Below are 12,567 nucleotides of genomic sequence, written 5' to 3' on the forward strand. Positions count from 1 at the left end.
AAACTGGTGTTGATAAAATGATCCGTCAAAAAATGCTTTTGATAACTACTTAGATTCCAGATTTTTATCACCGAAGGCCACCTGGAATCAACCATGTAATTAAACTCAGCTTCAGTATTGTTCTTAGTGACCATGAAACTTAAACATTTCAAAAACGGTCTTGATATTTCCAATAGTGGGGAGTCTAGGACCAGAGGGCACAGCCTCAGAATACACAAATGTCCCAAAAGAACAGATGAGGAGGGTGGTGAATCTGTGGAATTCATTGCCATAATCAGCTGTGGATATATTTAAAACAGAAGTCCATAAGTTCTTGAGAAGAAAGGGTGTCAATGGGATTGAGGGGAAAATAAACCAACCATGATCAAATAGCAGGGCTGACTCAATGAGCTGAATGGCCTAATTCTCTCCTCCACTACTTAGACCATAAGGTCACAAGACATATGCACAGAATGCAGCCATTCAGCCCATCAAGGCTGCTCTGCCATTCCATCATGGCTGATCCAGGATCCCACTCAACCCCATATACCTGCCTTCTCGCCATAAGCTCTGATGCCCCGACTAATCAGGAAACTATTGACTTTCACTTTAAGTATTGTTACGTTCCCAGTAACCTGGTGACTTACCAGCAAAGATAGAGAGGTCTGCTGAAGCCTGATGATACTATTTTCAAACGTTTTATTTATAAAGGGGCACAAACGTATGGTTAATACAAAACATTCAGATCATATACATTGTCAAAACTCAATCTAAAGCACAGGTATAGTAATAATCAATCAAAAATAAGCTCTATCGTTGTCTAGGGGATACTGAGTCCAATGGAATATAAGAGTCACTCAAAGTCTGCAGGCTTCCCCGTTTCGGGAACCGCTAGCATTTCACGTGTTGGAGAGAGAGAGAAGGAACACTTGCCCGTCGTCTTTGCGAAGCAAATCCCTGTTGTTAGTTAAAACGGTTTTTCCTTTGGTTTCAGCCACAGACTCCCGATCCGGAATCTAACGCACGTGGCTTCCTTCAGAATGGATTCCCGCACCGACGGGAAGCGCTACCGTGTCTTCTTCATGTGTCTCCTTGGTGCGTCTGAGGCCCCGCCTCGGCAGCCCACCTTTTATCTGGACTGGCAGGGTTGTAGATGTCAATCAGGGTGGGGGTGAGCCAATCTTTCCCCCATCACCCAGCCCACGTTGCCCTGAGGGTTTGCACGTAGTCCAGTCCCTTATTCCACAAAGGTGTCTCCCAAGACAATGGCTATTTCCATGGCTTTTGTCTGGCTGAGAGGCCAGTCCACATTCCAAACTGTAAGGCTGCTCTCTCTCTCTCTCTCGCGATTCTCACAAAGGAGGGGGCTGGGGTTATAACAGTTTAGGCCTCCACAGCTGTCTGTGGCAGAGCATTCCACAGATTCACTACTTTCTGGCTAAAAAAACTCTTTACCTCTGTTCTAAAGGGTCACCCCTCAATTTTGAGGATATGCCCTCTGGTTCTGGCCACCTCCACCAGAGGAAACAGACTCTCCACATCCACCTTATCTAGTCCTTTCAACATTTAGTAGGTTTCAATGAGATCCCCACGCATTCTTCTAAATTCCACTGAGTACGGGCTCAAAGCTACTAAATGCTCCTCATATGTTAACCCCTTCATTCCTGGCATCATCCTCATGAACTACTTCTGGATTATCTCCAATGACAGCACATCCTTTCAGTTTGCCTTGCACCTCTTCCTTTGTTAGCAATGGCACTCACTCCTGCTTCCTGACACTCATGGAGCTCTAGCACACTTCCAGTGTCTTCCACACAGCATCATTTTCCAGTGGTCCAATATCAACTCTCACCTCCCTTTTACTCTTCATATAACTGAAAAAAGTTTTAATATCCTGCTTTATATTTATAGGCTAGTTTGCCCTCATGTTTTATCTTTTCCCTTCTTATGGCTTTTTTAGTTGCCTTTTGTTGGGATTTTATAAACTTCCCAATCATCCAACTTCCCACTCACCTTAGCTACCTTATATGCCCTTTCTTCGGCTTTTATGCAGTCCTTAACTTCCCTTGTCAGCCACGGTTGCCTAGCCCTGCGATTTGAGTACTTCTGCAGGACATACCTATACCGTGCTTTGTGAAGCAAAGAGATTTCAGCCATCTCTGCTCTGCCGTCATCCCCATCAGTATCCTCCAATCAGCCTGGCAAGCTCCTCTCTCATGCCTCTGAAATTCCCTTTATTCCATTGCAATAATGATACATGTGAGTTATGCTTCTCCCTCCTAAATTGCAGTATTAATTCAATCATATGATTACTGCGTCCTAAGGGTTCCTTTACCTTAAGCTCCGTAATAAAATCTGGATTACACAACACCCAATCTAAGATAGCCTCCACCCTCACCCCCCCCCCACCATCACCCAAGTAAGATCAAGCACAAGCTGCTCTAAAAAGCTATCTTGTAGGCATTCAACAAATTCCCTCTCTTGTGACCCGACTCCAACCTGATTTTCCAAATCCCCTTGCATACTGAAGTCCCCCATTACAATTGTGTCATTACCCTTATTTCATGCGTTTTCCAGCTCCCTTTGCAATCTCAACCCCACATCTTGGCTACTGTTTGGAGGCCTATATATGATTCCCATGTTTTTTTACCCTTGAAGTTTCTTAACTCCACCAACAAAGATTCAACATTCTCTGACCCTATATCACCTCTTTCTAAAGATGTAATTTTATCTCTTACCAACAGTCATACCACTGCCTTCCTGCCTGTTCTTTTCATACAAAGTATATCCTTTGATATTAACCTCCCAACTTTGACCTCCTTTCAGCCGCAACTCAGTGATGCCCACAGTATCATACCCACCAATCTCTAATTGTGCCACAAGTTCATCCAACTTATTAAGAATACAGCACCTTCAGTCCTGTAGTTTTGTATTTTGCTTCTGTGGTACAATTTAACTCTTTGCACTATCTGCATTTGTACCCAATCATTAGCTTGTCCTTCCTTATGTTTATATTACATCTATCATCTACTTGTAAACCTGCTGGCTCATCCTCAGCTCTATCATCCGAGTTCTCATCCCCCTGCCATATTAGGTTAAACCATCCGCAACAGCTCTAGTAAACCTGCCCGCAAGGATCTTAGACACCCTTGGATTCAAGTGCAACCTGTACCTTTGGTACAGCTCACAATTGCCCCAGAAAAGGTCCCAATTATCCAGAAATCGATATCCCTGCCCCCTGCTCCAATTCTACAGCCATACATTTATCTGCCACCTCATTCCATTCCTATCCTCACTGTTGCGTGCCACCCTTGAGGTGCTGCATCTCAGCTTCCTTCCTAACTCCATGTATTCTGTTTTCAAGACCTCCTTCCTTTCTCTATCCATGTCATTGGCACCAATACGTACCACGACTTCTGGCTGCTGACCCTTCCTTTTCAGGATATTGTGGACGCGTTCAGAAACTTCGAGGACCTTGGCACTGGGAGGCAAACTACCATCTGTGTTTCTGTTGCAAGTCCACAGAATCGCCTATCTGTCCCCCTAACTATAGCGTCCCCTATTATGGGGCCATCCTCTTCAGTTCCCTACCCTTCTGAGCCACAGGGTCAGACTCAGTATCAAAGGCACAGCCACAATTGCTTCCCCCAGGTACATCGTCCCCCAACAGTACTCACTATCTGACATTTTCCCTCCCCTCTCTTGAGTCACCAATTTATCTGTCTCCTGTAACCTTCGGGTGACTACCCCCCTGTAGCTCCTGTCGTCTTCAGGTTCCCTAACAAGCTGCATCTTGATGCCTGCACTTGGTGCAGGTGTGGTCATCGGGAAGGTAGGAAGTCTCCTGGAAATCCCATATCTGACACCCAGAACAGAACACTGTCCTAGCAGGCATGCTCCTTATTCTTTCAAGAGTTGAATAAGAAATAAACTTACCTACTTACCTTGCCTCCACCTGTTCTTGCCAAAGCCTTACCACTCTGCTAGCCAGTACCTCTTTTATGGAGACTGGTTTTTTAATGCTCCACTTTAGGAAAGAATATCTGGTAAACATCTGTTTAGGGTTCTCACTCCAGAGCAATATGGTTGAGTCTTAACTGGCTCAGGGCAATAAGGCATGGGTAACACATTTTGCCCTTCCAGCAACATCTATCCCACAAAATACAAATCAAAGCTTGAACTTCACTCAAAACATCAATGGATGCCATGACTACAGCAGTGTGTTGAGTGCTAATATGAAAACAGACACTGGAGTAAGCCAGAAAACCATTGTTAAGTTTATAATTTAAATGTTATGCAACACAAGCAGCAATATACAGTATATAATTCAGCAAAGCTTATGCCATCTGAAGTACAGAATTATAAACAATTTAAAGTCTTTGTGATAGACAATATACAGAAGGAAAATATTCGACATAATACATGACAAACCATGTTAGGGAACTGGAGCTGGAGCTAGATGAACTTCGGATCATTCAGGAGGCAGAGGCAGTAATAGACAGGAGTTTCAGGGAGATAGTCAGGTAGGAGTCAAGAGACAGGTAGTTGGGTGACTGTCAGGAGAGGGAAGGGGAATAGACAGGAAGAGCAGAGCACCCCTGTGCCGTTCCCATCAACAATAAGTATACTGTTTTGGATACTGTTGGTGGGGACGACCTACCAGGGACAAGTTGCAGTGGTTGCGTCTCTGGCACCGAGACTGGACCCTCAGCTCAGAAGGGAAGGAGGGAAAAGAGGAGAGCAGTAGTGATAGGGGATTCGATAGTTAGGGGGACAGATAGGAGGTTCTGTGGAAGAGATCAAGAATCCCAGATGGCCTGTTGCCTCCCTGGTGCCAGGGTCTGCGATATCTCGGATTGAGTTCTCAGTATTCTCAAGAGGGAGGGTGAGCAGCCAGATGTCGTGGTCCATGTAGGGACCAATGAAGTGGGTAGGAGATCCTGAAAAGTGAGTTTAGGGAGTTAGGTGCCAAGTTAAAGGACAGGACCTCCAGGATAGTAATCTCAGGATTACTACCAGTGCCACATGCAGGTGGGTTTAGAAATACTAAGATAGTACAGATCAACACGTGGCTAAAGACATGGTGCAGGAGGGAGGGCTTCAGATTTATAGATAATTGGGCAGTTTTCCAGGGAAGGTGGGACCTGTTCCGGCGGGACAGTTTACATCTGAACTGGAGGGGGACAAATATTCTTGCAGGTAGCTTTGCTAGAGAGGCTCCAGTGGATTTAAACTAGATACAAAGGGGGAGGGGAACCAGAGTGTAGGAACAGATGTATGGGAGAAGGAAGAAAAAGACGACAGTAAAGTTCTTAGTACTGTTAAGAGATAAACAGAGGAAGAGGTGGAGAATTTCTTAAATGCATTTATTTTAATGCTAGGAGCATTGTAAGAAATGTGGATGAGCTTAGAGCATGGATTGATACCTGGAAATATGTTGTAGCTATTAGTGAAACATGGTTGCAGGAGGGGTGTGATTGGCAACTAAATATTCCTGGATTTTGTTGCTTCAGGTGTGATAGAATCGGAGGGACAAGAGGGGGAGGTGTTGCGTTGCTTGTCAGAGAAAATATTACAGCTGTGCTCTGGCAGGATAGATTACAGGGCTCATCTAGGGAGGCTATTTGGGTGGAATTGAGGAATGTGAAAGGTGTAGTAACACTTACAGGGGTGTATTATAGACCACCTAATGGGGAGCGAGAATTAGAGGAGCAAATTTGCAAGGAGATAACAGATATTTGTAGTAAGCACAGGGTTGTGATTGTGGGAGATTTTAATTTTCCCACAGACTGGAAAGCCCATACTGTAAAAGGGATGGATGGTTTGGAGTTTGTAAAATGTGTGCAGGATAGCTTTTTGCAGCAATACATAGAGGTACCGACTAGAGAAGGGGCAGTGTTGGATCTTCTGTTAGGGAATGAATTAGGTCAGGTGACGGAGCTATGTGTTGGGGAGCACTTCGGGTCCAGTGATCACAATGCCATTAGTTTCAATATAATTATGGAGGAGGATTGGACTGGACCCAGGGTTGAGATTTTTGATTGGAGAAAGGCTAACTTTGAGGCAATGCAAAAGGATTTAGAAGGAGTGGATTGGGACAAATTGTTTTATGGGAAGGATGTAATAGAAAAATGGCAGTCATTTAAAGGTGAAATTTTGAGGGTACAGGATCTTTACGTTCCTGTTAGGTTGAAAGGTTAAAATTTTGAGAGAGCCATAGTTTTCAAGGGATATTGGAAAATTGGTTAAGAAAAAGAGAGATATCTACAATAAATATAGGCAGCATGGAGTAAATGAGGTGCTCGAGGAATATAAAGAATGTAAGAAGAATCTCAAGAAATAAATTAGAAAAGCTAAAAGATACGAGGTTGCTTTGGCAAGTAAGGTGAAAATAAATCCGAAGGGTTTCTACAGTTATATTAATAGCAAAAGGATAGTGAGGGATAAAATTGGTCCCTTAGAGAATCAGAGTGGACAGCTATGTGTGGAACTGAAAGAGATGGGGGAGATTTTGAACAATTTCTTTTCTTCGGTATTCACTAAGGAGAAGGATATTGAATTGTGTAAGGTAAGGGAAACAAGTAGGAAAGTTATGAAAACTATGATGATTAAAGAGGAGGAAGCACTGGCGCTTTTAAGGAATTTAAAAGTGGATAAATCTCTGGGTCCTGACAGGATATTCCCTAGGACCTTGAGGGAGGTTAGTATAGAAATAGCAGGGGCTCTGACAGAAATATTTCAAATGTCATTAGAAATGGAGATGGTATTGCTCATGTGGTTCCATGTTTAAAAAGGGTTCTAAGATTAAATCTAGCAATTATAGGCCTGTCAGTTTGACGTCAGTGGTGGGTAAATTAATGGAAAGTATTCCTAGAGATGGTATATATAATTATCTGGATATACAGGGTCTGATTAGGAACAGTCAGCATGGATTTGTGCATGGAAGGTCATGTTTGACAAATTTTATTGAATTTTTTGAAGAGGTTACGAGGAAAGTTGATGAGGGTAAAGCAGTGGATGTTGTCTATATGGACTTCAGTAAGGCCTTTGACAAGGTTCCACACGGAAGGTTAGTTAGGAAGGTTCAATCGTTAGGTAGTAATATTGAAGTAGTAAAATGGATTCAACAGTGGCTGGATAGGAGATGCCAGAGAGTAGTGGTGGATAACTGTTTGTCAGGTTGGAGGCCGGTGACTAGTGGTGTGCCTCAGAGATCTGTACTGGGTCCAATGTTGTTTGTCATATACATTAATGATCTAGATGATGGGGTGGTAAATTGGATTAGTAAGAATGCAGATGATACTAAAGTAGGTGGTGTTGTGGATAATGAAGCAGGTTTTCAAAGTTTGCAGAGAGATTTAGGCCAGTTAGAAGAGCAGACTGAAAGATGGCAGATGGAGTTTAATGCTGATAAGTGTGAGGTGCTACATTTTGGTAGTAATAATCCAAATAGGACATACATGATTAATGGTAGGGCATTGAAGAATGCAGTAGAACAGAGTGATCTAGGAATAATGGTGCATATTTCCCTGAAGGTGGAATCTCATGTGAATAGGGTGGTGAAGAAAGCTTTTGGTATGTTGGCCTGTATAAATCAGAGCATTGAGTACAGGAGTTGGGATGTAATGTTAAAATTATACAAGGCATTGGTAAGGCCGAATTTGGAGTATTGTGTACAGTTCTGGTCACCGAATTATAGGAAAGATGTCAACAGAGCACAGAGAAGATTTACTAGAATGTACCTGGGTTTCAGTACCTAAGTTACAGGGAAAGGTTGAACAACTTAGGTCTTTATTCTTTGGAGCGTAGAAGGTTGAGGGGGGACTTGATAGAGGTATTTAAAATTATGAGGAGGATAGAGTTGACGTGGATAGGCTTTTTCCATTGAGAGTAGGGGAGATTCAAACAAGAGGACATGAGTTGAGAGTTGGGGGCAACAGTTTAAGGGTAACATGAGGGGGGATTTCTTTACTCAGAGAGTGGTAGCTGTGTGGAACGAGCTTCCAGTAGAAGTGGTAGAGGCAGGTTTGGTATTGTCATTTAAAGTAAAATTGGATAGGTATATGGACAGGAAAGGAATGGAGGGTTATGGGCTGAGTGCGGGTCAGTGGGACTAGGTGAGAGTAAGCGTTTGGCACAGACTATAAGGGCCGAGATGGCCTGTTTCTGTACTGTAATTGTTATATGGTTATATGATAGAGCTGGCCTACTGCATTAACATAGTTTTCTACATAAATATGCTACATAACTAATATATTGCTATAATTGCAGAATATTTTAAATTGAGCTTGTCATCATATATTACATTATATAACAAGTGTTAAAAATGAGGATGCAGACATTTGAATCAGTAGCAAAAAAAAATAGCTAGAGAAAGAGCTTGATCTTTGCAACACTAATGGGGATGGGAGAAGTACCAGAGGATTGGAAGGTTGTAAATGTTGTTCCCTTGTTCAAGTGTTACAGATTCAACAACAATAAATATATGAGTGAGGCAGAGGTTTTTATAACAAATAACACGTTTATTAAACACTGAAAAACAAACCACCAAAAGTAAACAAATCACTAACGTAACTGGAAATCAGCTGCTGTGCGGCAACTTAAACAGTTCTTAAAGCAAGGAAGCTTAAACAGTTCTTAAAGCGATGTTGCAAAAACAGTTCTTCAAAGTAGTATTGCAAAAGTTCAAAATGCTTACAGTCCATTTAAGGGAGAGACTTTTTAAGACGATTTAAATTCTCTTTCACGTCATGTTGTTACAGTTCCCAGTCGAACCACACTTTTCCCACGAAGAATTTACGGAGATGGAAAATGAAACGGCTTAAAGGCACTGACCTTTCCTTTACAAAACTGTTCCCAATCCTTTCTGCTATTCACAGGGATTAACATGGGCACAGTCAACGAATTCCTTCCGAATGAGGATCAAACAAGGTCGAACCTGTTCCATCGTCGAAATCGATTCTCCTCGATCTTTTAACTCCCGAACTCCGATCTTAACTCTCCACTGATTTTCAACTAGCAGTATTATAAAGAAACTGCTGGCAATGACCTTTTAAACTTTAGGCATTAAATAAAACTCCATCTTTCAACCACACTGCGTCATGATATTAAATCACGCAGTGGCATGAAGTCAACATGGCAAATCCAGCCACGAACTGCCCCACCTCACAGGGAGGGGTCCTCCTTTTATACCCTGTATTAAAAAACCTGTCACATGACCTCTACTGGCGGGAAAGTGACATCACTCCACCATCACAAGACCATTACCTCAAGTCCAGTATAGCTTCAACACCTGTCACGTGTCACGCGTTCGTAACACAAGAAAGTGAGTAGAGATAAGCCAGGAAATTATAAACCATTGAGTCTTACTTAGGTGGTGGGCAAGTTGTTGGAGAAGATCCTGAGAGGCAGTATTTATGAGCATTTGCAGAGACATAATCTGATTAGGGATAGTCAACATGGCTTTGTCAAAGGCAGGTCGAGTCTTACGAGCCTGATTGAATTCTTTGAGAATGTAACAAAACACTGATGAAGGTAGAGCAGTGGATGTAGTATATATGGATTTCAGTAAGGTATTTGATAAGGTTCTCTATGCAAGGCTCATTCAGAAAGTAAGGAGGCACGGGATGCAAAGAAACCTTGCTTTGTGGATCCAGAACTAGCTTGCCTACAGAAGGCAGGTTTGTATTCTGCATGGAGAACAGTGACCAGTGGTGTTCTGCAGGGATCTGTTCTGGGACACCTCTTTGTGATTTTTATAAATGAGGAAGTAGAAGAGTGGATTAGTAAATTTGCTGATGACTAAAAGGTTGGGGGTGTTGTGGATAGTCTGGAGGGTTGTCAGAGGTTACAGCAGGACATCAATAGGATGCAGAACTGGGCTGAGAAGTGGCAGATCGAGTTCAACCCAGGTAAGTGGTTTATTTTGTATGTCAAATTTGAAGACAGAATATTAATGGCAAGACTCTTAGCAGTGTGGAGGATCAGAGAGATCTTGGGGTCCATGTCCATAGGACACTCAAAGCTACTGTGCAGGTTGACAGTGTTGTTAAGAAGGCGTATGTTGTGTTGGCCTTCATCAACCATGAGATTGAGTTCACAAGCTGAGAGGTAATGTTACAGCTATACAAGACCTTGTTCAGACCCCACTTGGGAGTACTGTGTTCAATTCTGGTCACCTCACTACAGGAAGGATGTAGATATTATAGAGAGTGCAGAGGATGTTGCCTGCATTGGGGAGTATCCCTTACAAGAATAGGTTGAGTGAACTTACCCTTTTTTTCTTGGAACGACGGAGGATAAGAGATGATCTGATAGAGGTATACAAGATGATGAGAGGCCTTGATCGTGTGGATAGCCAGAGACTTCTTCCCAGGGTTGAAACAGCTAATAAGAGAGGGCATAGTTTTAAGGTGCTTGGAAGTAGGTACAAGGGAGATGTCAGAGGCAAGTTGTTGTTTTGTTTTGTGTTATTGTTGTTGTGCTTTTTTTTTGACACAGTGAGTGGTGGGTGCATGGAATGCACTGCCAGCAATGGTGGTGGAGGCGGATACAATAGGGTCTTTTAAGAGACTAGAGAAGTAGAGACTAGAGAATGCAGGAGGGAAATTCTAGGCAGTTTCTAGAGTAAGTTACATGATTGGCACAACATTGTGGGCCAAAGGGCCTGTAATATGCTGTAAATTTCTGTGCTCTATGTTCTTTTAAACAGTATCTGTGGTTGGGGGAAATGGGTGGGGATGGGAAGAATTGTTTCTGGTTGCAACCCCACATCAAGATTAAGTGGAGAGGGAAGACAGCCAGTATTGGGGGTGGGGGAATGAAATTAGCTCCAGTAGGAGTGGATCCAATGGGTGAAAAGTGGATAGAACCAGGAAGGGAGAGGGATGAAGACAGGTGTTGTTTCTTAGCTACTGCTTCAAAATGCTGTCATGTTAGAAATATAGAAATCCTATAGCACAATACAGGCCCTTCGGCCCACAAAGCTGTGCCAAGCATGTCCTTACCTTAGAAATTATCTAGGGTTATCCATAGCCCTCTATTTTTCTAAGCTCATGTTACTGAACAAAGTGTTGTAAAATCTGGTGTAATATTGAAAGCACTTCAGCAAACTGAGGATTTTACTGTTTTATTATTACACAGTTTTGTGAATATAGTATTTTTAACAGAAGCAGTTCTTCTTTACTTAGTGTTTTAATGAAAAGCTGCAAAAAGTTAATCAAGCATAACTGTAGTTTTTTTAATAAAAATGTGCAACAACTTAAGAATAATGAGTTTTGCTATTAAATTCCGTTACTTTAAAAATCAAATATACTATTCAAACTACACTTTGACCAAGCAGCCGTATTCTCATATAATAGCTATTAGATGAATGAGCCCAAGGTGGAAGTTAACACTTTTTTTTGCATACCAACTAACAATACCTAATTTACTGAGAAGTTCCTGTTTCATACCTTACTTCAAAAAATAATGTAAAGTGATAAGGTGGTAGTAAAGTACTTCCAGTAGGAATGGGACCTTTTGTTCACAAAAATTTTAAATCATCAAACCAAATACAAATATTCCTCATACAGTAATTGTTTCACTAATCATTTCATTGGACTTTTTAAAACATCAAAATCCAACGTGCCAAAACTAATAGAGAAAGAGTATTGTAGTAAATACAAGAACAAGACACGTCTGTTGGAATGATACAGATTTCACCAATTTAGAAAGGGATAGCTGTTCCTTAGGATATAACTGCAGTTAGCTTTGAACTTAAGACAGAATGGACATGGCGAGGAAAAGTCTACAGTGGGAGTCAAAGTCTAAGTCAAAGCGCAAAGCCTAAGAACAGAAGGTTGCCCCTTTTAAACAGAGACGAGGAAAAATTTCTTTAGCCAGAGGGAGGTGAATCAGTGGTATTCAATGCCATAGGCAGCTGTGGAGGCCGTCAGTTTGGATATATTTAGAACCAAAGTTGCCTTTAAACTGTGTGCGTCTACACATCTTTTGCTACTAGTGCACTAAGGAATTTAAACTGCACAAGTGGAGGATGTCACCCTCCACCTCGTTGGCATGTTAAGTATATTTCACGATTGTACACAATCACATATCCTTATCCGGTTTCTGAGGCAGGCGGTGTCGACAACGTGGAGTTTGCGATTATTTGACTGCAGATTTTAGAACTGGCTTATTTATACTGTTATTACTGAAGAAACTATTGATCCACTACGTCAAATTCCAAAGAAGCAAACAAAGGGAGTTATGTGCAAAAGAACTGCCAATTCATTTAAAAATGGCTACACTAAGAGCTCATGAATGTGCAACTACTGAGCAAAAGACTGCACAGCACAAAAGTTTTGCACACAATGGTCATTACAAATTAGAGGGAACATTGTTTAGAACATGGGTTGAAAGGCCCATCATGAGTAAGGGTGTTAAAGATTATAGGGAGAAGACAGGAGAATGGGGTTAAGAGGGATAATAAATCAGCCATGATGGAATGGTGTAGCAGACTTTATAGGCCAACTGCTCTATGTCTTAATACTTGGTCACATAAGAGACTGCAGATGCTAGAAAATGACTGCAGGATGAACACAGTGAGTA

General features: G+C 42.0%; 1 protein-coding gene across 1 annotated transcript in view; it reads right to left on the bottom strand.

The window, feature by feature from the left end:
• Positions 1-8,399: 8,399 nt before the first annotated feature.
• The window catches only part of c7h1orf198 (chromosome 7 C1orf198 homolog), a 29,463-nt gene continuing 25,295 nt past the window's right edge, over positions 8,400-12,567 (bottom strand). Inside the window, exons 5-6 of the mRNA XM_073051591.1 lie at positions 10,253-10,365; positions 8,400-8,994 (exon numbers count right to left, since the gene is read on the bottom strand). Coding sequence (XP_072907692.1) covers positions 8,849-8,994; positions 10,253-10,365 — 259 coding nt within the window. The 3' untranslated portion in view covers positions 8,400-8,848. The remainder of the gene's footprint in view (positions 8,995-10,252; positions 10,366-12,567) is intronic.

Source organism: Hemitrygon akajei, chromosome 7 (assembly GCF_048418815.1).
Source record: "Hemitrygon akajei chromosome 7, sHemAka1.3, whole genome shotgun sequence".
NCBI classification, from domain to species: domain Eukaryota; kingdom Metazoa; phylum Chordata; class Chondrichthyes; order Myliobatiformes; family Dasyatidae; genus Hemitrygon; species Hemitrygon akajei.